This window comes from Meriones unguiculatus, chromosome 20, assembly GCF_030254825.1.
Source record: "Meriones unguiculatus strain TT.TT164.6M chromosome 20, Bangor_MerUng_6.1, whole genome shotgun sequence".
Lineage (NCBI taxonomy): Eukaryota > Metazoa > Chordata > Mammalia > Rodentia > Muridae > Meriones > Meriones unguiculatus.
The window spans coordinates 62,118,654-62,145,185 of record NC_083367.1 but is presented as its reverse complement, the minus strand read 5'-3'; the positions used below and the strand labels follow the sequence as shown (position 1 = coordinate 62,145,185).

Below are 26,532 nucleotides of genomic sequence, written 5' to 3'. Positions count from 1 at the left end.
CACATGGTCGAAGGAAAGAACAGTGCCCCACAAATTGTCCAATGACCTCCATCACGGCACACAGAATAAACAAACGCAATCAACAATTTAAAAACAAACAAACCAGATGGCCGTCCTCACTATCTCCATTTAAGAGTGAAATTAATTTTTCCTTCGCACATGAATAACATTGATAAGATTTATGATATCACTCTAAGAGAGGTATGAGAAAACAAACAGTCCCGCTTTAGACAAAATTCAAAATGGAAGAGTGCTCTCTAGAGCAGTTTTCCGTACGGTGAAACTTAAATGAATTCACCCTGAACCAGGAAACGTCCTTACAATGAAGACCCTGCTGGTCAGTAATTACGCAGATGTGTGACGCACCTCGTGGTAGTCACACAGCAGTGCGTGTGCGCAGTACGTGGCTGCCATCTGGCGTTGTCCGTGCAGCACGGGGCTGGAGCCTGCGCATTATCAGGAGGCGATGAAGGCTGCCGCCCCCTCAGCATGGAGGGGGAGGACGGCGTTGATACCCACTTTATTGTAGTCAAGCACGTAAGAACAGGTGGGCTGAGGAGCGCGTGTTGGCAGTAATGGAAGAGTAATATGTAAATCATTATGTACTTCCTTCTCTCTTAATGGCCTATAAAATCTTTCCTATAGTCACACTAAGATAAGGTCTGTGCCGATGGGAGTTCCATGTTCAACAAAGTGGCCACGAGATTGTTGCTATCTTTCAGTTGTTCGGTGGCATCTAGATGACACTGAACTAATGACACATCCCAGTGCACCAGACAAGCTGTAGCTGCATGCCTTTGTTTAGACACACAGCCTCCCTGGAGCACAGGCGTACCTGTTGTGGGTGGAGGGTGGGGAGCAGCTCTGACCGGTAGCTGGCTGGCCAGCTGCGTTTGGCCGCACTTGTTAATATGTGTTGATTGAAGCTCTGACAGACACTACCTGGCCTCTAAACCTTAGGTGTTTCCTGCTGCTGTCTGGGACACGTGTTCTTCAGATCCTAGAGAGGGAGTGGGCATTTGTGGCTGTGATGGTGTAATGCTAGAGCCTGGTTCTTTCCTGCCTTTACAGCGGCCTTGGCATGAGTATGAACACAACTTTCAGATTATGTACAAGGTGGGGATGGGACACAAGCCACCGATTCCCGAAAGGTTAAGCCCTGAAGGAAAAGACTTTCTCTCGCACTGCCTGGAAAGTGACCCAAAGATGAGATGGACGGCCAGCCAGCTCCTCGACCATGCTTTTGTCAAGGTTTGACCAATTGCTGAAATCACCCTCTTCGGGGTTAAACACTTAACATTCATTTTTGCATCTAGCACAAGAAATTTGGACAATTAAATATGAAATGTTTACATCTAAAAGGACAGGAACTAAATGCCCAAAAATGGACAGGAATTAAATGTCTTAATATATCAGAGATTTTTTTTCCATTAGTAAGTGTTCACTGAGGCCCTTCTACATGATCTGTTTGACAGAAGAGCATAGTTCTTGCCCTCGAGAATGTGTGGTCATCTTGGACCTGTCATTGTGATAAGAGCTGTGATGATGGCCTATGTGACTTGCAGGGTAGCTGAGGATTTAGTGCCCTGTGGTAATCCTGGGCAGTTCTGGATTCTCTTTGAGAGGTTGTGGCCAGGCAGGAAGGTCAGGCATGGAGAGGCTGATGGGTCAGAGCCACTGAGGAGCTTTGTGTGAATGAGGTGTGAGGAACTCAAGGTGTTGGAAGTGGGAGGAGACAAGGCTGGCAAAGGTGCAGGAGCAACACGGGCATCTCCGTTAATATAACATGCTGATGGCCCTGCAGAACAAGCTCTTCAGGGAGGGTGCGCTGCAGGCGGGGAATGGCCGCCAAGCGTGGCTCTCCGCTGTGCAGAGGAGTTGGAATGGCCCTGGCTGTGGAGCAGGTTAGAGGTGTCTAGGGTGGTCTCACCTCATGGCCCGATGAGTCATGACAGTTCTACCCACCACAGCAGAGCTAGAGGGCAGCAGGCGGGAGCAGTCTAGGCACTGACAGGCTCTTTGTAAGATCAATTCAACATTTGTTTGAAACATTTGCTCGGGATTTTAGGTGGGTGTTTGCTTGCTTGGGGCTGGCAGTCGAGATCGATACAGTACAGTGGGCTGTAGTAGTTAGCGGGCTGGGGTAGTGTTAGGAGTGTCCCTGATACAAGGCAGGGGGGTGGCGCGTGGGCTCCTGTGTAGGGACTGGGAACTGGTATAAAGGAGCAGTGTGTCATAGGTGTAAAGTAGATGAAATCCGTTGCCCTCAAGAAGCTGTCCAGTGCTCAGCCCAGCCCTCCCTGAGAGCAGGCGTGCCTCACAAGCTGGGGCTGGTGCCAAGGGGGCCACCAGGTTTTGCCCGTAGGCCACAGGCCAAGCCTACTCACCCCGGCACACACGAGCATGCTTGCCCCAGCAGGCTCTCAGCTTTCTCTTGCTTCCCCGCAGGTCTGCACAGACGAAGAGTGAAGCGAACCAGTCCGTGGCCTAGTAGTGTGTGGACAGAGTCCCCTGACCACTACTGTATGTAATATTTACAAATGACCGCAGAGCGCAGGGCAGCCCCTTGAGCCTTCCGACGCTGAAGACCGCACAGGGACAAGCCTCACGTCTCCTGCTGCTCCTGTTGTCCGAGTGACAGTGCTGACGAGGTGAAAGAAGCTGCATGCCAAGTGCCATTACTACTGTACACGGACCATCACCTCTGTCTCCTCCGTTCCTCGTGTGACTGAGAACCGTGACATCAGTGTAGTGTTTTTGAGCTTCTGGGGTTCAGAAGAATCTAGTGTTGTCGGGTGCCCAGGACCGTACTTTAACCTCCCGTTTGTTGAGTGCTCTGACTGTGAAACCTCCTTGTTGGCAAGCTGCAGGTTTGTTACTCAAAGGCTCGTAAGTGAAACTGAAGAAAAAGCTCTTTTTCAATAAATGGTTTATTTTAGGAAAGCTAAGTCAGTGTCTTTTTCTGGCTCGCAGTTGAAGAGCTAGCAGGGCAGGGTGTGGAGGTCTGCCGCTTCCCTCTGCTTGCTGCTCCTCAGAAACAGCCAACCTTGCTCGGTGGGACACTGAGCTGGGTGTGACCAATGGCAGCCTTGGGGCCATGTGCGTCTTAGGATAGCGAGGCGTGTGGCCCAACATCTTTGCAGGTGACAGCATATCACAGTGTTTAAGAGGGGTACCCCTGATCTAGGCTCAGCTTGCTGACAAGCCAAGGGCATGACGTAGATGAAGGAGCGCTAATGATATAAGGTGGTCGTGCTTGGCTGCAGACCGCAATCACCACGTCCATAGTGGAGGCCTGGGCCTTGTCCCATGCTGGAGCCCTGGTTGGTGCTGGGTGTGTAGAAGCCAGCCGGTCAGAGGCAAGAGTGCTGGATGATCTCTTGATAGGCAGATGTCTATTCAGAGTATAACCCCACTCTCAGAAGCTAGGACTCTGAAATAGCCAGATTTTGCAATTGGTGGTTTTTCTCTTTACTGTTTTTTGTTTGTTTGTTTGTTTGTTTGTTTTTAATGTTTGACCTTAAAGCCTCAATGGATCATGTACTTATTCCTCACACAGCAGCCAACCCAAGCTGGGTTATTTTTCAAATGTTCTTGGTCCCGTTTGCTAAGGGATGGATTCCCAGAGAATGTTGATTAGGATTTATACAGATGTTGGGATTTCATTTAAAATGGTCTTGTATAGTCCTTAGGTTATGTTATGTAAAGGGTTCGCACCAGTGGTTTTTATCGAAGCTGCAGAGCTGTAGAGCTGTCTCAGCCTAATTCTAGAACCTGTCCGTTGCCCACAAAAGAAGTGTGCATCCAGTTTGTCACTCCTCTCTGCACCTGTTTTTGTGCGACCATTCAGCTACCTCCTGCCTAGGATTTGTGCATCATGGGTGTGTAGCATAATTAGGATGTTGCGGTGTGGTGGTCTCTGTCCTCTCTTGCTTGGTGTTTCCTGAGGTTGTCACGACAGAGCATGAGCTAGAGCATCTTTTTCCACAGCAGAGTCCTATTCCACTGGACACTTGTGCCCCCTGCTGTGTTTGTCCCTGGACTTCTTGGTGGGCACTGGACTGCCCCCTGTTGGCCTATTTGCTCTGCACACACAGCTGTTTGTGTGGACATTTTCACATCTGTCAGGAGTTAGGAGCGCTGTGCTGCTGTGTCAGTCTGTGTTGAAGTTTTCAGGAACTCTTGAGGGTTTTCTGCAGTGACTGCCATCTCGTGTTCCTCCAGTGGCTTTGAGGCGTGCGGGTCTCCTGCCCTCATGGTGCCATGCCTGTTGACAGTAGTGTCGCTTGTGATAGGGCGTCCCTCTAATGCTCCATTTGTTACTTGGGTGTGCATGCACACATGAGTGCATCTCTGCGTTTGCATATTGCAGCACATGGTCATGAGTGGTTAAGTTGCTGCAGTCAGTTCTTCCACCGTTTGGGTCCTGGGACACTGAATTCCAGTCCTAAGACTTGGTGGCCAGCTCCTTTACCTGCTGAGCCACATTGCTGGCCCCATTCCTGTCTCCTTTGTGGGGGAAATGCCTGTTGAGATATTTTTCCAATTTTAAAATTAGGCTATTTGTCATCTTGCTTAGTTGAAAGAGCTGTTTTTTAATGCGTTCTTGAGTATACCTTCTTTTCCTACTGTGTAGTGTGAAGATACGTTTTTCCCTAGTTTGTGGTTTATCTTGTCTTTTATTTTCTTTGTCATATCGATGAGAACCAAAAAAGTTTATTTTCTTAGAAGCCCATTCACAATCTTTTCTCTCCCGCCCTCCCCCCCTTTTTTTTCTGAGACAGGGTTTCTCTATGTAGCCTTGGCTGTCCTGGAACTCACTGTGTAGACCAGGCTGGCCTCAAACTCACAGAGATTTGCCTGCCTCTGCCTCCCCTGTTGTTGGGATCACAGGTGTGCACCACTGCAGCCATCATGTTCTTTATCGATTGTGCTTGTGGTTTTATGTTCAAGAAACCATGGCCTGACCTAGCAGTTCATCGTATATCTTAAGTTAGGCCTCTCTCAGTTAATTTTTGTATAAGTTCACATCCAGCCATTCATCGCACAAGGACACGGACATAGTGAATTACTGTGAGGCCTTGTAAAAGTTATAGTAGATGCTTTTGTAGACTCCATCCACATACAGCGACATGTCGCCCAGGAACAAGGGCAGTTTCCCTCCTTCTGGGGTAAAGTCTAATTGGCAGTCTCTTTTGGACACCACTGCATTCATTTATGATACTTTTGGAGGCGTTTCCCCCTCTGTATTTTCAGGGTGTTTACTCTGTAGATTGAATTTCTGGGGATTGGACGTCTCTTCCTCCTCTATCTCCTCAGAGACAGTGCATGTTGGTGTTTTATTTATTTTTCATCTTTTATGTCTTGAGTAGAACTTGCTCACAAAGCCCATGAGGACTGCCCTTCCTCTGTGGAGGTCATTTATAGGTTACTCTGTAATCGCTGCGGGTCTGTTTTAACTTTTATTTTAATGGATGTTAGGGTTTCCACTCAGACTCACCAAGTGTTCTGGTTTCTTGGCAGAAGGTTGTTTGCTCATGTCTGGATGGCTGCTGTCTGCTCACCCTCCTGAGTTGACCCACCTGTCTTCTCTTTTTCTTTGCTGTATAAAAGTCTGTCCATCTTGTCAGCTTCCGGTTTCATTAATATTTGCTCTTGTTTTTCTGATTTCTGTTTCTACTTCTGAACTGATCTTTATGATTTCTTTTCTTCAATATGCTTTGGGTTTAATTCACCTGTCTTTCAGAAATTTGTAAGTATGCAAGACACTGAAGACAAAATGATAAAAACAATCTACCAAACTAACTACTTTGGTTAGTTCTTTACTTCTCAGTAAGAAAAAATGTTATACCACAGACACCAAGCCTATTAAAATGGCAGCTTCCATCTGTTGGCATTAGCCTCCCTAGAACCCACATGGCAGGTGCTGTCTGTGGAGGTCCAGAGGGACCAATGTTCGGTTTGTGGGTCACATGGTCTTGGTGGCAGCTACTCAGCTCAGCAGTGTGGCAAGAGGGCAGCTGTAAAGCAGTAGACAGTGCAAATGGCGACTGTGTGGGCATGCAGTGTGCCTGCACACATGCACAGCAAGCATCTGGAGGTAAGAGGACAACTCGTGGGAACTGTTTTTTTCCTTCCAGCACGTGAGTCCCAGGGAATGAATGCATGTCTCTTGGTGGCAGATGCCTTTACCTGTTATCTTCGGCCCATTTTTCCCAGTAAAGAATGAGAGGGATTGCTATGGCCATTCCATTCTCTGTACTGGCACTCTGTTCTACACAGTTTGAAAGATGGACTTGCTGGTTTGATAATGTGCTTGAGAAGTGCATTTGTTCATCTCAGTGCTGGCACCACTGCATCCACATGCTGAGTGATCCTTGTTTGACCTCCCAGAATGCTGTGACAGAGTGATCTTTAAAGCTTGTTCATCCTTCTCTTCACACTTCTGCTCCAGGTCTTTCCTCCCCTAAAGACCATCCCCATAGTGAGTGTCAGTAACCCCCAAGCTGGAGAATGACTGAGACTCTGGACTGTATCCTCAGTTTCTTTCTCATCACCTGCAAAGCCTTGGATAGAATGGCCCCTCAGATACCACTGGGGACTACCAGGTGTCCCAGAGGGTTTGATAAATACCTGGCTGAAATCAGCTCTAGGGAATATAGAAAGGGAAAACTGTGTGAATACAATTTGGTTCATTTTAGAAGTCAGAGGAATTACCACTTAATGGCTCTCACTGTATCTACACCACTCCCCTCATGATTCTTGAATGTAGCATGAATGCCAGAAATTTCAAAACTGTCTACTGTGGCTTGAGGGGTATGACCATCTTAAAACTAACTCGTGTAAGCCTTTCCTCACGTAGTCCTAGATGACTAAATGCATGCCTGTAGTCAGCCCACAGCCTCAATGCTAACCAGGACCAGGCTGCAGCAGGCGGGGGACCTAGTTTGTCACTGTTTATTCTCCTCTGCACAACAGCTAGGTATTGTACCCTAAGCTTAATTATTTTAACCTAGTTGCTTTAAGGAGGAGAATGCTAAGATGATGGGCATTCTGTGGCTGACTTTTAAAGCTTGTGTCCCTCTTTTTGTAGCTAGTATTCGGAGGATCACCCAGGAAAGCCTTAGGCCCGGGAGGCTATCTCCGCCTCAGATGATTTCCTAAAAAGATGAACACTACTTAGGTGGCATTTTTTTTTTTTATGTGATGTGTTCTTGACCAAAGTAATAATTTTGAACAGTTTGATGTCACGAAACAGGTAATTTGCTGGCTAGCAACTGATGCCATGAGTGATACTAAGTGTCTGGGGCCCAGCAATTCAACGATGCCCTCAAGCCTTTATTCTCCTCTTATCATGTGTCTGTTGCAGCATAGGTCAAAACCCCAAAAGCATGGTTTGACTTTCGTTTAAATTGTAGGTCAGGAAACACTTGAGCAGGAGCCCAGGTGTGCACGGTGCTGAGGATGTGATTTAGGCAGGGCTTGTGCGCTTGCTCACCGCACAGGACATGCTGGTGGGCACCAGGCAGGCCTGAGGTTCTGTGCTGGTGGAGCCCCTTCTGTGCCTGCCTTGTCTGACTCTGGACAGAGGGGTTATGTCTGCAGAGCTAGCTCAACCCTTCTGCTCTGCAAGCATTCTTCAGCTCTGTTTGGAGCCTCATTTATTGTAATAAAAAAAAGGAAACCATTACCAATGAAGTCTGGGAAAGCAGATTTAGAAAGTTGCCGTATTATGGGCAACAACTTCTGCTATCTTCACAGACACTCGATGTTTATGTATGTGAGGAGGAACCCCAACAACAAACATGCCAGCAACCAGTCTGAAGTTTATACGTGATTTCTTGGAAGAGGCAAAAATATAAATAAATAAATAAAATAAGGGCCGAAGTCCGAGGCTCCAAGTTGCCACTGCTGAACATCTTCATTGATCCCAGCAGGCATCTGGAAGGACAGCACGCTGTATGCAGACCTTGGAAGGGGCGCCAACTCACTTCAGCATAGACTTTGGAATCTCTGAGAGCCTGAACTGTCTCTGGGTCCTGATGCCCTAATGGGCAGCAGCTGTCATCACAGCTCAGTCTCTTCTGTGACTGACCCTGAGGTGGCAGGAAGGGAGCCAGTGCCAACTTGTCACCAAGCTCCAACTGTTTTCCTCTCCAGCCTTCAACTTCATGAGATGCTGAACTTAGGAAGTGTTTACCTCAGTGCTCTGTGGCCTCACAAGTAACCTCAGACACAGAGCAGTACATCTTTTACCCTTTCAAACATCAAGTCTGATTGATACAAGTCAGGCCAGTACTCGGCACTCATCCAGACCGCCCTGGTCCTACAGGTGGCTTTCCGAGCCTGGGGTCCAATTTCTTTAACCTTCTGGCAGGTGTTAAATGCACAGTGCTTTGGTGAAGACTGGACCATCCCAAAGGACCCAGCAGCCACCTACATCCATGCTGTCGTCGTTATGGACAAGCTCAGAAGCCAGTGTTGAGCCTACTCTGCTGTGCTCTACCTTGGACTGGCCACACCAGGTAGCTGCCTGCAGCCAGTTTGGGCTGAACAATTACCACTGCAGTTTATATTGTGATGCCTCTTTTCAGACCCCAGTGAGCATAAAGAAAGATGCACATGCTGTAATATTTGCAACATCTTCGTTCCTTCCCAAGGTTTTGCTCAGTTTAGAAATTATGGAGTCAAGATGAAGTCCAGGCCTATGTTAGCACATGGAAAGAGGTTGAAATTCTAGAAAGCTAATGGGGTAGACTCCAGTGAACCTTGGCTCTCCTGTGGTCATCATGCCTAGTCAGCAAGGGATTGGGCTTCGAGCAGAGCCAGGCCGTGCCAGTCAAGTGGCTGAGGCATAGGTTGCTGGGGTCCCTCTCGCACTCCTTGTCCACGTTTGTGTTCTGGGGACATTCCAGAACACCATCACCCAAAGGCCAGGTCAAAACCAAAGAGATGTGGGAGTTGCTAGCACCATCTGGTTCTGAGTACTTTGAGAAGCTGTAGCTTAGAGGCAGCCTCAAGTTCCTTTGCCTGACTTGTTCTGAGATCCCACCTTCCCATGGTGAGCCTCTTTCTACTCTTCAGCAGTCTGTGGGGTGAGCATCAGTCCCATTTTACAGGTGGGCTCATGGAGGTCATTAGGCTGGATTGCCAGGTTGAATTCTTACCTGACCAAGCTACACAGTTGAGGGCAAGCTGTGCTAGCTCAGGTCCCAGCTAAAGTGCCCTTTGGATTCTGGAGAGGCTTGCAGGGATATTCACAAACAGGGCCTCTGCAACCCCAAGGTCCCCTGAGCAGCAATGTCTAGTCTTCTCTCTATGCATCTGTGGGCCTCACAGCAGGACAGATGTACCCTGTGGGACCTCAGGCTCCCCGTGCTCTATTCTGCCCCACAAAAAGCCAGAGTGGTGTCTGATTTCTGCTAATGGAGATTCATTTGTGTTGACAATACATTGCTGTTCCTTAAACAGAGAGGGCTCTAGAACTCTGCTCAGCCCTTGGCTCTTCAAGGTCAGTCATGTGTGGCTGCCATTTACTGACTCGCACAGAGACATCTAAGGCTGCAGTGAGTCTGGACAGGATGTGCCTTTGTGGACCCCCTGGTCAGCTTTTCCAGTGGGGGAGGTATGCCAGGTGACATGTAACTGCCACCTGGTTATCAGTCCAAACAGCGCTGGCTTCTCTAACAGGACACATTGTCTAATGTTATAACTGATCGCTTTCAGAACATCACCGCCCTTTTCCTCCTCTTGCTTTGGTTGCCTCTGGCCTCTGTTGACTACACTCAGTCTGCAGATGTCTATGCATGAGTTATGCTCCAAAGACTGCTGAGGAGAACAGGACCCCCTCATGTTATAACTTTCGGAGCCAACTGAAAGCTCAGCGGGGAAAGCAGAGCCCCTAGTTAGGCCCACCTCACCTGTGGGATGTGTTCTAGATAGCACCAGGCTCCTTGGCACCCACAGACAAGCTAAAAAGGACTATGGTGTCATCTTGTACATGACCCTGCCCTTGTTTCGAGGGCTTCCCCCACTCCTGTGACTGTTTTTGATGTTTTCATAATATTTGGTTTCAAAAATCAGCTTAAAAGCTTCAAGACTAGTGGATGCCTTTTCAGCAAAAGTGGGAAACCAAAGCTGTCCCGCACTGCCCTCCGTGTGTCTCAAGGGAGCACTCGGTTGGTCTACCAGTGCCCTTGTCTTCACCCTTGCTCAGCTCAGAGGGGCTCCCATGGCCCACATCTCTTGCAGGTAGCATCACTGCATTGGGATATTGTGGTGATTAATGCATGCTGCTTGTCAACTTGATAGGAGCTAGAGTCAGTGGGAAATGAAAGAGACTCAGTTGGGCCCAAGGAGGTCATTAGATCAGACTGATTGACTAATGGAGGGGCAGGCCCACCTTAGCTCCACTACTCCACGGCCGGGGGGGGGTAGTCTGAACTGAGCAAGAGAGCGAGTGAGCAAGCACCGGCTTTCATCTCTTCTGCTTTCTGGCTTTAACCAGGTTCCTCACGTTCCTGATGCCATGACTTCCCCTGGAAAGATGGACTGTACCCTTGAACTGTGAGCCAAACACACCCTTTGTGACAGGGAGATGGTTCAGGATTTTGTTACAAGACTTGCACACACGCAAATGGTCAGTCAGCGTATGAACTTAACACAAGGCGCCAGCACCTCTCTCCAGGGAGTACAGCTGCTGAGTGGCTGCCATCTGGAATACCACATCCAGGGCAGAGTGGAGAGCAGATTTATGTAAACACATGCCACAGACAACCCAGACAAACACTTTAATTCTTTTTCTTATTTGGAGGCATAATTTAGTGATCTTACCTAAAGCACTTTTCACTCTGTCTCTGGCAATCGAGAGTCTGAGAAGACGCAGCACCACAGGATGACATGGACACCTTCCCTTCCAGCCCCGCCCTTCCCTGCAAACTCCCAGGCCCTGTGGTCACAGGGTCACAAGTACACACGCGACAGCGCACCCATTCTCCCCTCCACATCTCTCTCACACTCGCACGCACACACACGCACACAAAACTGAAAAAAGAAAGATAACCAAACCCACTAATTCACATGGTTGGGTGGGGGTTGTGGTGGGGAAACGGTTTAAAAACGTCTTCTTTTCCCATCAGGCGCTGAGAGGCTGTGGTTTCCATTCATCCCAGCCAGGCTTCCCTGTCTCCATCACTGAACCCTGCTACAAAGGCTAGGCAGAGGCCAACAGTTCCCCAAGGTTCCCTTTGGAGGTGACATTCCGAAGTCAGTCTGTGTGTTTCTGTTTGTTGTCACTGTTGCCATACGCAGAGCCCTTATCGATTTCCGTCACGCCAATCATCCATCGAACTCCCATGGAGGCTGCAGAGGCAGGGAAGAGCAGTTAGCGTCCCAACACACTCCAGGGGCCCTTTGCCAGTGGGAGCCCTGAGGAGAACATTGGCTGCGAAACGCAAGTGAATCTGGTGTACCAGTTGACTCCAGCTTCGGGGCCTTCCTCTGCATGCCAAAATGACATTAAAAGTAAAACAGCAGGGCTGTTCTGCGGGGAGGGTCACCCTTGCACGGGAGAGGGAAACAGAATTGGGTAAGCAGCACACAGTGTCCTCAGGGTTCACAGAATTCTCTGCTTTCTGCACCGATTTCCAAGACAAAGATGGTTCTTTGGGAGGCTGTGAGGCAGTGGCTTGGGAGTGGCTTCGTTGTGAGGAAGCAGGCATAGCTCCACAAACTCCACCACTAGTCCGGCTGACGGCAGGGAGCAAAAGTCACTGGCCCCTGTAAAGCCGAGGCTGTCACAGACGGTGGAAGCATACCCGGACACTGCCATGTAAGCGGTACGTCTGGAGGCGGGGCCTGGTGAGCTCCTTGTGTGCTAGGCCCCTCGTAATCACTGAGCACACAGCCTGCAGACACTGTGTATGCTACAGGGGGTAGGGGAGTAGCTGCAGCCCCCAAATTACGGTGTGCGTGGCACAAAGCTGGAGCATCACGTTCTTTGTGTAGGCTACTACTCAAGGCCATGCAGCGGACAGGGAGGCCAGCCTATGCACACAAAGAGGTGTCTACTGGGATGCCTCATAGGGAAGTTGAGACAAGCCCTGTCCCAGTTTCGGTACTTGGGTGGAGCGTCTCAGGAGCAGCAGGACGGACAGTGACATAGAGGAAATGGTAAGAGATGTGGACTCTGCTCCAGAGGCCTCAGGAAGGGGAAGAGTGCTGGCTCAGAGCAGTTCGGGGGAAATGTAGGACCCAGGTGGGCGTAGTGGGTTGTGCCTTGATCCTTAAGAGATGCTGTCAAGCACCAGGCTGTCAGCACCAAGTGGGAGTCCATCCTGAGACACTTCCTGCTCAAGCCCCTTGCATTGCCTGGAGACCACAGTATTTTTGTTTCGCAGAATTAGCCAGCCTGTTTGTTCAGGACATGCATACCAGTCTCCTTGGCCGGTGCACACAGGCTTGGTGTAAGAGGACCCCCTGGGTAAGTAAACCTTTGTGAAGAATGAAGAAAGCGCTTTCTAAGCTCCCTCACTCAAACCCCATCAGCTGGCTACAGGAGAGGAGTCCCCTAGGGAGGGTCAGATGTCTGCTTTTAAGGCAAAGAGCCTGCAACTAGGACCCTCAAGACCTTTGTCGTGCCTTCCTCTGGAGAAGAGAGAGAGCCAGTCAGGGAATTCTAGCTCCATCTGGCGGTGCAGTTCTCCAGGCACACCTGTAGACCGCAGGGAGCACTGGGAGCCTAGCCCTTGAGGGTGCTATTCAGCCTGCAAGGAGCACTCCCCATCCACCCCACTCCCACAAGTCTGGTACCTGCCAAACATGCTGGCTCTGCTCTGAGCCTCTGGCTCTGCACTCACCCATACAGAAGATGAGGACCAGGCTGGCCAGTGTCACCGAGGAACCACTGCTGACCATGCTGATGAGGAACTGAAAGAAGGGATAGAGCAGCAGCGACGCCCAGAACAACCAGTTGACCAGAGCCCAGGGCCGCCGTGGGGGAACCCAGGGAGTCTCTGGGAAGACCCCTGTCCTGTAGTATTCCTCCTGAAAGGCATCCTGGAGGGACAGGAAGGAGAAAGTGCCTCAGACGCCATGCTGCCTTCCATGTGGTACTTCGCAGACTTCTGGCAAAACTTTATGGAAAGTGCTCTGTGGGCAGGCACTGGGGACTTTCAATGCTACATGGTGTCCCCTTCCTCCAGTGTCAAATGGAGAGACAGCTGCCACTAGCCTTCCTGTGTGCAGGAAGAAGGAGCTCAAGCTTGGGGCTGGCAGCCTCAGTCATGCTCATCATATCCCGGGCACTGAGGAAGCACAGCAGGACAGTGGGCTAGGTTGAAAAGAAAGTGAAAGGCCACATGAGCTCCACCCACACTCAACCAAGGATCCACTGTACACTGTCACTGTGACCTCTCAAGATGCAGCTTCCCATCAGCCCGTTTGAAGCCTTGGAGCTTAGAAGACAAAGGGCTGGGGGTCTGCAAGGCACTGCTCGCAGTGGTGGTAGCCATTGCTTGGGATGAATTCCATGAGGTCAAGTCAGGGCAGTGGTGATTATGTGCTGAGGAGCCTGTGAAAAGCAAGGCTGTGCCCAGAGGAAGAACAAGCTGGGGAGCTGGGCCAGGAAAGGTATGGTGACTCTTCAGGGCTGACTTCTTGAGTCACACTTTGAAGTGACATGGGCACCAAATAGTCTGCCCAGGAGCAGTAAAGTCTACGTCTATTACTAAAGTGAGCTCTCCCATAGGGAAATGCGCCCGAGAGACCAGCTGCATGAAAAGGAGTGGTCCGGGGTGGCCAGACCACTGTGATAGATTGTATTGGTAAACAGTCATGTACTGTTTAACCTTGTTGAAGGGGGTCTCTGGGAACAAGGAGGCTTTCATCTCATTGAGCTTGTTATTTCAAGTGTCCTCCATAACTGTGCTGGGGATGAAAGGAAAAGAGCAAGCAGCTAAGAGAATGAAAAACATCGAGCCCTTGAGAACTTCTGGAAAATGAACCATTTCCAACAGAAGTTACAGTTGTCTGCCCATGGGATAAAAATGCCTGAACAGGAAGAAAGCTCGGTTGAGAACTCCAGCGTGACTGCCATTCAGGTGATTGTTTCCTCCTGGAAGCTCTAAGTCCCCAACTGAGGATGTTTGCTGTTGGTCTTTCTACCTCTTGCTGTTCCCCTCCTTTTGCTTGCTGCCTGTTAAAAAAAACTTGCTCACTTGAAACTGAAAGTTCAGTGAACAGCATTACCTTCTCGTGGTCCACTGCACACATGATGGTTTTACTACCTGTGAGGCCACCTAGCAATGTGTGTTGCTGTGTTCTATCACAGCTTGACATGTAGATCATGAGGGGCACCAAGACCTGGCTCCCGGTGCCCACCCTTCGGAGTGGCATCTTGGACTCTAAACCCCATAGGTCCACCCACCTTGACCCCAGTGCACCCACCTTCTCCTGGTAGAGCTTGTGTAGCCAGGCCGAGCACTTGTCCTCATCCTCTGGGATGCCTTCCATGGGGATTCTCCTGCAAAAGCAGAGAAGAGCTAGCAGAGAAAGAACCACACCTAGGTCCCAGGCCACATTTCTGAGAGACGGTTTTGGCTTCGTGGGCCCTTTGCCTATGTTGACTAAACCATGTGGAGGGGGTGAGGGGGCAGTCCATGGGTGGAAATCCCCAAATGTAGCCGTGGCCGAGCGGAATTAGCTTTGGTCAAGTCAGTGACAGAGATGCCAGTTGTGGGCATCTGGCTTTGCCCATCTTCCACATCTGCCCATCCCCCCCTCCGCCCCACTCCCAAATCCCAACACTTGCTTCCGCCCAAGGGGACAGTGCTGCCTCGTTTTCCTGCCGTCCAGCAACAGCAGAACCCATGCATGTAGGGCAACACGCTAGCTCGCTCTTCAGCCAAGGGGCAGCAGGAAGGGGCGGACTACTTGACACAATACCGCCCCTGGCCTCCGCTGGGTCACACCCATTGAGGCAGAGGCTCAGCCCTCACCCCCTGCAGCAACACATATGAGAAAGCAGGGCATATGGACAGAATAGGGACCTCTGAGTTACTCTGTCCCTGACGGGCTGGAGGGACTTACTGTTAGCACAAGAGCCCATTTTAAAACAGGAAGTAACTTCTTGTTTTTAGTTAAACAGGAAGTAACTTCCAGGTTTTCTGGTCCATATGATCTCAGCCTACTGGCTCTTGGGATCTCAAACTCATCTGCTTTGGTCCATGGACAAGTGGATTTGTCACAGTTTGCCATGGGACATTTCACACCCCAGTGTACCCAGAAATATCTTAGTAAGGATAGACTTTTTAAAGAGAGATTAACCCATCACATCAATAGGGACTCAGAGAAGAATCTGGGATTTCATTTTGCCTCTGTTAGGTTGATGGCTTCCTTGTGGGGCAGTAGTCTCCGTCAGTAAATTCTTCCTGATATTAAAAATCCCTGCAAGCTTTCCTTGACCTTTTCGGTCCCTACATGTTTCCATGAAATTGACACTTTTTCTTTCTTCTTTGTGACCTGATTGCAAATGAGGTCATTAAATATGACTCCACAGACCTACTCTTTTTTAATTATGTACTGGACAGTAGTGTCCCAGATGTGTTAATACTGTACATGGCATTGTGGTATATACTGGAGAATGTCCCAGTCATCTTAACACTTGCTGGCTTTGGTGGGTGAACTTGAAAGTATCATGGTTGCCTGTGTATTCTATTCCAATTCCTACATATGCTCCAAAGAACTGCAGTTTACTAAGAAAATCCCCCATCCCTGCCCCTGTGAGGGTCAAACAACCAATCTTGTACCCTACCAGGGTCCAGCTGAGTGGAGCTCTTTGCCAAGTGTCAAAGGAACTCCAGGGAGGAAGGACCCACTCTGTCTCTGGTGGTCCTGGAGGGAGTGCCAGTCTTATCGGGTGATGATGGTGCCTTTATGTCCGCCATATACTGAGCAATATGGCAGCCTGTGCCAGCATCATTAGAAAAGGAAACTGATAACAGTAAATCCTCTGCTTCTTCCTCATTTTGTGGAAAAGCTGGAAGCATTTCCAGGGAGTTAACATGGGCTGTCAGTCCACAAAAGCATTTGTGTATTTGAACAGTTTGAGTGGGATGACGGAGTGCTTAGCCATTGGGTTTTCATCATGTTGTGCTGGGATTTGGCATCCAAAGGGCCTGTACCCAAAACGCTCTGTACCATTTGACTACTTCTGTGTGGACATCTTAGGGCCTCTTGACAGCTCTCAAGGATGACCTACAGCAGAGGACTCCAGTGCCACCTGACCCAACTCAGACTGGATTCTAAGAGTAGGTCACAAATCACCCTGTGGCTTCCTGTCTGCTGCATCTTCCCATTGTGGTTCCACTAGTGTTGGTGACATGCTGGAGATCAAGAGTTAGGTACATCGTATAAGTCAATAATATAAATAAAAGACTGGAAGTTCAATAGGAAGCAGACTTTAATCAAGATGCTAACCAGAAGCTTCGGGAAGGCAGCCTCCTTGTTAGTTAGCACTCAGAAACAAGCCCTCCCTTTGCTAGGAAGGAACCAGGGCCAACTTACCTAACATAGCAATCAGCATGATATTTCTTTCCATTTAAGACTCCCAGCAGTGTTGGGTTTTCATTGTTTCTGAAATTGAGTGTACAGTCATATACAGCTGGGACTATAAGACAAGACAAACACAAGGCAATATATAGCAGGTGAGGCCGGTTCTGTTTGGTAGTCGAACACACTGGAAGACACAAGCACACCATAAACTGTCTACCAACCACACACGTGGCAATGATCTCTTCCTCGGGTTTCCCTAGATTGGTCCCTTGCTCTAGATAGAACATGTGTCATCTTTTGTGATCAAAAAGCCAACGGTAAGCGAGTCATAGAAACGGTAACTGCTGTAGTCCTTGGGCTTTAAAGCAGTGATGACTATCAGATCTACACTGATGATGGTGGCAATAATCATCAGAGCTTAGCATAGCTGCAAACGCTGAGAGTTGATTAAATAGGAATTAGATTCATTCAAAAGATGAGTCTGTTATACAACTATTATTTTTTAAATGTAAAAAAATTATCAAATACCATTTTCTTTTAACTATGTGAATGCATGTCTGTGTGTGTACGTGTACATGAGACCAGAAGAGGGCATCCAATCCCCTGTTGCTGGATTTACAGGCAGTTGTGAGGTGCCAGAGAATAGAGATAGAAACTGAATTCCAGTCTTCTGCAAGCTCACTAAGCTATCTCTCCAATCCCATTGTAACCCTTTCTATGAGCATTTTTGTGCTCCCCCACCCACCCCAACAGAGCAGCCACAAAGCCAGGATATGACATCTAAACCCTGGAGGGAAAAGGTAGCATTTCATTCAAGCTTGCTTCTGGAGCCCAACGAGCCCTCAATGGGTGATTTAATGTCAAAGAAACAAGTGAATACAATTCGGGAAAACGGCTTCTCTTTACTGTGGCAGGCAGCAGAGGAAGGAGAAAGGGGAGGAGCCTGAGAGTGTGGATGAGTGTTGTAGCCACTACCACTTCTTCCTCGCAGTGGGCAGTTTGCCTAGACCCGTCACTCAATCTTCTAAACCTAGGTGTTCTAAAGAGTGGACTCACGAGTCACCTCATCACAGTGGCTGAGGTGATAGATGCCAGTCACAACTGCTGGTCACGCCCACTGTCCTCACGATGATATGATTGTGACCCTGTGCTGAAAGCTTTACATGAATGCACTTACTGCTAATACAAGTAGTGGGGGAGGGGATCATTTTAAACTGTAAATGGTATCTGGATCACTTGATGCCTGCTTCTCCCCCTTCAGGTAGGTAGGTCCACTGTCTTTGTTGATGGGAGAAGGTCCCTATGCTGTCTTACAGGAGAGTGCCCAGAGGCAGTGTCCTCAAGGACCCACCACTCTCCCTGTCACTGGTGGGCATTGTTACCTACCAGTGGGCACTAGCCCAGAAGATATGTAACTTGTTGTCCTTGGTGCCCTGACTACATCTTTGACATGGGGCTAAGATGACAAGGCTATAGAAGCTAGTAGCATGGATCCAGAAGCCACATCTGACCTGCCTCTGGCAACAGAGTAGGGCCAGCTTGGGCCACCTGCGAGACAAAGCATTTTCTTGGCGTGCCTAGCATATATATGAAGTTCCAGGAAGGCCTGGCCAGCTCTGGGTGCCTTCACATTTGAAGCTATGTCAAGTCCTGGCCAGCCCAAGGACCAGGGATTAGGGATGTGAGAGGGTTTATGTAGAAGAACAAGAAAACATTTTCAACTGAACAGGAGGGTTAAAAAGGAAATGAGGGCAGTTATGGCAAGATGCCAGGGGCTTTTAATCTATAGTGGCTTGAGGCTCTATAGTATACAGGTCAGGTCATTTGCAGATGGTTGACAGCAATAAACAAGCCAGAGTTGGCCTCAGGACTCTGCAGCTCTGCGATCAGGCCACCTCAGGGACCCTGAACTTTCTGAACACATGCTGCAATGACGCCACTGACCAGCAGAGGGAAGTATTCACTGGGATGCAGGAGTGCGAGACCCCCGTTTCGCCAACATCCTTACCTACATCTCGCAAGCACTTCACGGTGATGGCAAAGCCCTTGGTGCGTGGCAGCAGGTGGTGCTTGAGGCTGGGCAGCCCCTTGGCTTTGGCCACCTGCATGCTGATCTGGTGCTTCTTCTCCGTGAACCGAGTGCCCTCGCAGTGAATCAGGAACTGGAAAGCAAAGGATGCTGGTCACACTGGAGCCCCCAGTCACACAACCCCATGGTCAACCAGAGGCCACAGTCCCAAAGAGGTTCACAGTCACACCTGACCCCAGGTCAGTCCCAAAGTGTCCTCACATTACACAGAGTCCACGCACAGTTCTGTGTTCACACATGTTCCTGAAGTGACTCCTGTGTGTGGTGACACATATAGTTCCACAGGACCCAGACAGCATACTGTCCCTGTGCCTACACACCAGATACTTCTCTGGGTAGTCCCGGAGGTGCATCAGGCTCTTGGCGACTGTCTGCCGATCTTGCTCCCACTTGCGCGTGCAGAAAATCATTTCCACGAAGTACCACATCCAGCCAATGATGGGGACATAAGCCAGTTCTTTCTTGGCCAGGACTTTTGAGTTCTGAAATAGAGGAAGAACCTCAGGGTGTCTGTGAAGGAGACAGAAGTTACCTTGTGGCTGTAGGAGATCTTAGGGGGGAAGGAGTGACCTGTCAAACCAAAAGCTGCAAACCTTTGGTTTTGGAGCCCTTCCCACTGCATTCTTTGACCTGAGGTCAAGGTCATACTCATCACTGGAGGAGGACAGTCCATGGATAGGGGTCTTTGAAAGTGCCAGCTATCAACTAAAAGTAGAAGGGGTTGAGGATGCACTCATGGGATCACAACCTTCCTAGATGATTGGCATCTGTGTGTTCACCAAGTTCATCCTGAAGCTCCGTCTGGTAAGTCTGTATAACACCGGTCAAACCATCAGCAAAGCCACTGAGTTCTTACAGGCAAGGCCAGTGAGAGGAGGCCAGCAGAGTTTGAGGGGCTCCATAGCTGGCATGGGAGCGGGAGAGGCTGGGAAATCAACTTAGGTCAAATGGATGTTCTTACTCATCTCTGAAACTGAAACAGGCCAACACCTCTCCTCTCTCCTCAGCTACCAGGGGTGGCATGGGGAACTAGCGATCTAATGGGGCAAGAGGTCAGAGAGATGAAAAATTACTTTTACCTTGCAGGATTCATATTTCTCTCTCTCTCTCTCTCTCTGTGTGTGTGTGTGTGTGGTGACTCAAGGGTCTGTATTCCCATCACGTTCTATCACCAAGCATCGCTTTAATGTCCCACAGTAAAGCCATTCATTGACTACAGCGCATACTATACATCGGGTAATACGCAATAGTGCAGTTTAAGGCCTCAAAGCAGAGCCCAAGGGCCACTCTGTGTCAATGCAGGTTGTTTTTGGCACAAGGGCCAGCATTCACCTGAATGTAGGGGCGACACAGCTGCTACCATGGGCTAAAGAGCAGTCAGAGAGACGATGCGGTCCACAGAGCTGAAGCACTCGCTCTGGCTGGCCAACTACAAATCAGATTAGTCAACCATTAATTTGCAGCCACTAATATGCACTCCATATTAAAATCTCATGTTATGCTAAATAGAAGATGGATAGTTAGTTGGGGAGGGGTGCACTAGGCTAAGATACAAGTTAACTCATTTATGCCTGACATTCTGGAAACTCTCAAGACAGTAAGACATAAACATGTCTAGGAAAACCTAAAATTACTAAGGGTAACCCATAACCACCAGGTGCTGAAGTATCTTCCTTAGCCAGGTTTTTAGATGACCATACATCCTACAACTGGAAAGTTCATGGAGGTGGGAGAAAGGAGTGGGGGATGTAAAAGCTAAGGCTGGGGGGTGAGGGTGGGGGGATGAAGGTTGAGAATGTTACCATGGGTGTCCTACCCAGCCAAGAAGGATAGCACCCACCTCTCAGGGAACACAGCCATTCTCCAAGCATGAATTTAGCATCTCCACCTAAGACAGCTCAGCCATAGAAAGAACTGCTTTAAATAGCATCGGGGCTCGGAGCATCTGAACCCTCAAATTTGGTGACTTTTAACTCACCTCACTACCACACTGCAAATGAGACCCCTTCTAGGTCCAGGACAGCAGCCTGCCAAATGGAAGATGCAAACCATCGCCTGGCCTGCACGTTAAGACGGACGGCCAGCATGTTTCCTGTCCTCTAACCCCCAGGGTCTGGTAGATATCTGCTCAGGGCTGAGGTCACTCAGCAGGATGGTTCCTGCTCAAGGCTGTGTTTACACTAATAGCTTACTAGGTTTCAAAGATGAAACCACTCCTGAAGGTTTATGAGTTAGTCCTTGGGTTGAGCCACAGTTGGTTATTTCCACTAAATATATAAAAATTCAAGCTGACAGGATTTCTAAGCAGGAAAAGATGCTTGGCGGCCTGAGTTAGAACTCCTAGACCCACGCAGGGAAAGAGAGAACGGAATCCTTGTGCATTACCCTCTGACACACACACACTACAAATAAATACAATTAAAAACTGCTAATTCCTGGAGTTTAGTGATGTCATGAGCTTGTTGTTAGGATTCAAGTGGCTGAGGTGCCGATTTACCAACCAAATTGGACCTGGCCTCCAGGTTCTCCCAGCATCCCTCCGTCCCTGCCTGAACTTTCCAGGCTACAGCTGGGCTTCCTATTCCCCGAGGCTCTTCAACACAGAACCCAGACGTTTTGGTTCTCTTTCCCTGTACACCTTCTCTCTCGCCACCCCCCCCCCCCAACCTCCACTTTTCTGTCTCCCGGTCTGCATGGCTACTCCCCTGACCTCCTCCTCCCTTGACTATCAGTGACTGCGCCTGAGAGCTGTCCCAGTAAACCTGCTTTTCTGTACTTTAATTTGGCTTGAATTGGCTCATTTCATCAGCGGAGAATACCTATCACTTGTCACTCATCATTGTGTTCTTAAAGTTTCTTCTAAAATTTCAATTAAAAAATAAATAAATTAGGTCATTTAAGTGAAACTTTGAAATTGGTGAATGAGATGCTTGTCAAAAGGACACACTTCCGTCTTCTTGTTCCTTGCGTACAAACTGAAAACAAGTAGCAAGTCTGATGAGGTCCTGCCCGCCGTGGGGTCAGGTCTAGCCTGATCTCAACAGAGCATGAGCAAGGCAACCAACAGTTCAGCCTTGGTCCCCCCCCCCCATGACATGAGAGTTTATCTCCTGGAAATGTTACCCTCAAACTTACGAGTCCACGTAAGGACCCCCTTTAGGCCAGGGATGGTCCCAGTGCTGGGGACACAAAGGTGGAGGGGGCTTCCTGTGACTTGGAGGTAGGCAAAGTCTAGAGGCAAACAGTAGTGGCACACTGGAGATTTGATTGGTCCCTTCCCCTGAGCACAGACTAAGCAGCTAGCCTTCTGTGAGAGGGAAGTGCACGAGGAAGCTGGGGGCGGGGTGGGGGGGAGGAGGAGAGCAGAGCTTAAAATGATGAACTGGGAGTAGCAGTGGGCACCGAAAGTTTGAGAAATAGAGGCTATTTCTTTGTTACAGTGCTGGCCCTGCTCTGGCTTTCCAGGGCCTCACACACAGGGGAATGCTGTGAAATGCTGTGGACGGCTTCCTACCAGAAAGTCCCAAGAGCCTGTCCAAACAAAATGAAGCCTGTTCACGATTAGTCACAGCCACCGGGGAAATGCACAGACCAAACGTGAAACAAAGCACTCTCTAAGAATTTCTCTCCCTCAGGCTGGAAATAACCGAGTATCGTGCATCAAAGCCCAGCCCAATGTGCAAGGTCCTTCAGCACCCAGTAACGGTCCCCTCAACCCAGCGACTTCCTCCCCTTGGCAAAAGTCCCCTAGAGTTGACGGGTGTGCAAAGTGTAGTGAGGAGAGGAGGGGTGTTTGGTGGCCAAGAAGTGTGCGAAACCAGCAAGGGGAGTCTATCAACCCAAATCTTCTCTGTGGAGTTGTGGTGGCCAGAAGAAAACAGATAAAAGTTCCAGTCTTCACCACCCTCCCACCCCCGCCCCACCTCACCCCACCTCACCCCACCCCCCTTAACTTTTCTGAAAGGCTGGCCCAGATACTCCTAGAATGGCCTTAGGCCGGAGTGTCTGGGAAGATAAGCAGAGAGAGAACGGGGGTGCGGTGAGTGTGAACAGGCAGACACACACAGGGCTCCTTACAGGCACGAGATAAGGGCACGCCTTGCTCTGACAGGTGTCCTGGGTGGCGTGGCCAACTGAAGGAGCTCAAGTGGCAGGTGTGTGGGGCCCTGGGCGGGCACGGCTGGGGGTTTGTGAGGGTAGTTAGTGCGGAGCAGAGCTGTTGAGAGCAGGTGTCACTGGCTGTGGAGGTTTACAGAAGAGGGAGTAGCCAGTCCTGCTGGTCAGCCTAATCTCTGGCTGGCTCGCTCCAGGCTCGTACAGGATACATTAACTGGCTTGCTGGGAGGAGTCCGTTCCATAAAAGAGGAGGCCCTGCCGCACCTAGCCTGGAATTGCACTTTGGGGGTGGCTCATCACCCCCAAAGGCTGTGCTTCTGTGAGCTGCCTGGGGCTTTCTCTACCCAGGACTCACTTGGTCACTTTAGAGAGACCATTTACTTGGGTTCCTTACCTGTGTAACACCAAGCCCTTCTACCCCCCTACCCCACCCGGCTCAGTAAACGAATGGTCAGGGCCTGAGGTGGCACATCTGTCCACTCCGGCTGTCACGGTGGGGCCTGCCAAAATCTGCAGATAGGGTGCTAATTAATCTTGGCTAAAATGTAAGAAATGAATTATCAGGGCCCATTTTCAGTAGGAGGTGTACTCAGAGCTCATCAGAGAGGTCAAAGGTAAACAGGAGGTGCTAGGCCCCTCTCCCCTAGCGGGTGGCTGGTGGCCAGGAAGAGGCAAGCGTCTGCTGCATGACTGAGCCCACCATCAGAAGAGGCAACAACCTCAAACCCCAGGATAATAACCATTTGTTTTGATTATTTTTTTAGAGAGAGAGAGAGAGACAGGGAAATAACATAAAGTTAGTAGGTAGAAAGGCGGGAAGGAGCTGGGAGAGAGAAAAAAAACATGATAAAATATAGTCTGAAAAAAATTAACTTGAAAAGGAATCTCAACTCTTCTCTTTTCCCTGTTCTTTGCACAGAGAAATATAACAAATTCTAACCCGTTGGGGTGGGGGGCAGGCTTCCTTAAATTAGTTGAGTGATATTCACAGAGAGGTGGAAGTGAGGGTCTCAAACAAAATGCCACAGTGGGTGGCCTCTGAAATGGTCCCATGACCTAGAGCTTTCCCTGGATGTGGGCTGTGCTCTGAGTTCACCTCTCTCAAATGGAATCTCATAGAAGGTTCCACCACACAATGCTGTGGCTTTTGTTGGCCCTGAGTGCTTGTCCCCGCTCTCTTTGGCACTGCATATACCCTGGGAGAAGGGGCTACTACTGCGTCCAGGGAAAACCTCCAAGAGGCCCATCTGTTGGGGAGTGAGGCATGGACAATAAGCCAGTGGCTAAGCTTGGAGGCTAGCCAGTACATGCCAAACTTTCAGTTGAGACCATCACTCTGGCAAGCACGTGACCAGAGCCTTGCCAGCTCCCTGCTAGAAGCCTGGCTGATTGGTGCCTGCCTTGCCAGCAAAGCAGGCAGTCAGTGGTCTGCATGCCCTGCTTTACCCTGCTTTACCCTGCTCACTGTGGAGACCACGCGCTGCCACAGATGACTAAGACACACAGCTTCATTAAGGATCTGAAGCAAAACCTCCCAGCTGGCCTCAGAGTTAGCCTGCCTGCCACGGTCTGGGTGGCAGATGAGCACTGAGAATGGCAGCAGGTTAGCACAGCAGTGATGGAGTACTAGGCCTGGGACCGCCCAGGGACTCCAGTCTTGACCTTGGCATATTCCTGCTCCACTGAGGCAAAGAGGTAAGCAAATAGGACTTGAAGCTTTTGATTCACTGTGCTCCGAAGTGGCATACTGACTAGCTGTCCCTAGGTCATACTCGGCCCTGAGAGGTAAAGGTCAGAGAGGAAAAAGTCTGAAAACTTCACGTATGGCTTTTGACTTCTGCTCCCATCCAGCAGTGATGGCCAGCCCTCATCATCATCATCATCATCTTCCTCCCACTCTCCCTTCTACCTCCTCTTCCTTCCACTTTTCCTTTTCTTCCTCCTCCACTCATCTTCCACCTCCTCCTCTTCTCCCAAAGCCTTGAAGTCTGTGAGGCAATGGTGTTGGCTACTTCTCTGGTGATTGGGAGAAAATGGGCAAGTGACTTGCCTCCTCTCTCCTTGGTTCTTTAGGGGATACTGCCTGCCCTGGCTTAAGGTTCGAAACCTGCTTGCTGAACCTCTTGGTGGGGTCTCCCCAATGCCTAAGCTCCAGCTACACCACACCAGTGGGAATGTCCAGACCTGGTATATTACCCATTCACTTCTAACCTAGGCTGGCCAGGTTTAAAGATGATAAAAAATGAAAACCTCTGCATCTAATACTCACCTAATAAGCCACAGTCTGGCTCTGAAGTCTGTGGCTGGCAGGAAGGGCCGTGTTCTGCTTCTGCACATCTGTGTCTTACCCAGCACTCAGAGCTGGAAAGCCTTCCCAGGGCTCAAAGCCTTTGGGGAAACCCCAGACTGCTGAGACAGTATCTCTGCTTCATGAAGGTCTGGCCTTTGTATACCCTCCAGATCCTTCTCCAGCCCTGGGCCCATTCTCTAGTTCTAGATCCATGTTCTTCTAATGGGTCCCCTGTCTGGCCCAGGGTCACTCCTCTGGCCCCAAGTCCCCTTTCTGTGTCACTTCTTCATGTGCATTGCATCATTCCCTTTCTCTTGAATGTCTGCCTCCTTCCCCCTGGCTGTGGACGCTTAGCCACAGGCCTCTCCCTGGATTCTGGGCCATGTGGAAGCTTCTCTGAACTTCAGTGTCCTGTAGCCCCATCTCCAACCTCATAAAGGTACCAGTGACTCCTGCTCCTCATAAGGAGTGCTACAGTTATCCATGAAGTTGGTTCTGCTAGCAGGCGGCCTGCGGTTTCAAGTTCCCAGAACAGGGCTCCAACTCTGACCCTGCTTCTTCCAAGGAAAGGGGAGGCTTTAGAATCAAACTCACCCGTTGCTTCCTTGCAAACTGGACAGTAACTGGGGCTGTGGAGTTTACTCAGAAGTACGGATAAGTAAGGGTCTTAGTCAGTAGTCTATGGCTGTGGAGAGACACCATGACCATGGCAACTCTTATAAAGGAAAACATTTAAATGGGGCTGGCTTACATTTAGAGGTTTAGGCCATTACTGCTATGGCAGAAGCATGGAGGCACACAGGCAGACATGGTGCTGGACAGGAAGCTGACATTTCTACATCTGGATCGGCAAGTAGCAGAAAGAGTGGTGGACACTGGACTTGGCTTGAACACTTGAAAGCCCATTCCTAGTGACACACTTGCTCCAACAAGGACACATCTCCTAATGCTGCTGCTCCCTGGTGACCAAGCGTGCAAATCTATTAGGGCCTATGGGGGCCATTCTTATCCAAACCAGCACAGTATGTAAGATGTGGGGTTCAGGGTTATACCGCTTCCCTGGGTAGGGCAGGAAGCCAACAGGGCCTCACAGCGCCCTACCACAGGGACTCCTTACTTATGAAAAGCCAACACATTCCAAATAGAAAAGCCACTAAAGCCACCTGGAACATCCAGGAGATCACCAGCTGCCTCCAAACACAAGATCTGACCTCACCCATGGCTTCAGGTACCCAGGGGCAATGTGGTCTGGAGATGGTAAATGGAACATTCCAAAGCCACATGTAAAGTTTATAAAGTTCAAATACTCTGCTACTGAAGATCATGACAAAAACTGCTCTGTTAAAATTATTATGCACCCCTCGCCATCCTTATCAGCAAATTGGAGTCTTAGGTCGGAACACACATGCACACACACACAACACCAAAACCCAAAAATCCATCACACAGCACATGTAAGATCTGATATTACCCACAGAGCCAGTTT

The 26,532-nt window shown here is 49.5% G+C and overlaps 2 protein-coding genes across 6 annotated transcripts in view; one reads left to right on the top strand and one right to left on the bottom strand.

The window, feature by feature from the left end:
- Map3k4 (mitogen-activated protein kinase kinase kinase 4) overlaps positions 1-2,948 on the top strand; it is a 92,981-nt gene extending 90,033 nt beyond the window's left edge. For all 3 annotated transcript variants that reach the window (XM_021647740.2, XM_021647741.2, XM_060373515.1), the window contains 2 exons: positions 1,072-1,251; positions 2,449-2,948. In XM_021647740.2, coding sequence (XP_021503415.1) covers positions 1,072-1,251; positions 2,449-2,469 — 201 coding nt within the window. In that variant the 3' untranslated portion in view covers positions 2,470-2,948. The remainder of the gene's footprint in view (positions 1-1,071; positions 1,252-2,448) is intronic.
- Positions 2,949-10,774: 7,826 nt separating this feature from the next.
- Positions 10,775-26,532, bottom strand: part of Agpat4 (1-acylglycerol-3-phosphate O-acyltransferase 4) — a 97,096-nt gene continuing 81,338 nt past the window's right edge. For 2 of the 3 annotated variants that reach the window (XM_060373654.1, XM_060373653.1), the window contains exons 4-9: positions 18,961-19,122; positions 18,560-18,713; positions 16,564-16,735; positions 14,446-14,521; positions 12,858-13,056; positions 10,775-11,361 (exon numbers count right to left, since the gene is read on the bottom strand). In XM_060373654.1, coding sequence (XP_060229637.1) covers positions 11,267-11,361; positions 12,858-13,056; positions 14,446-14,521; positions 16,564-16,735; positions 18,560-18,713; positions 18,961-19,122 — 858 coding nt within the window. In that variant the 3' untranslated portion in view covers positions 10,775-11,266. The remainder of the gene's footprint in view (positions 11,362-12,857; positions 13,057-14,445; positions 14,522-16,563; positions 16,736-18,559; positions 18,714-18,960; positions 19,123-26,532) is intronic. The other variant, XM_021647732.2, reaches the window with a different exon arrangement.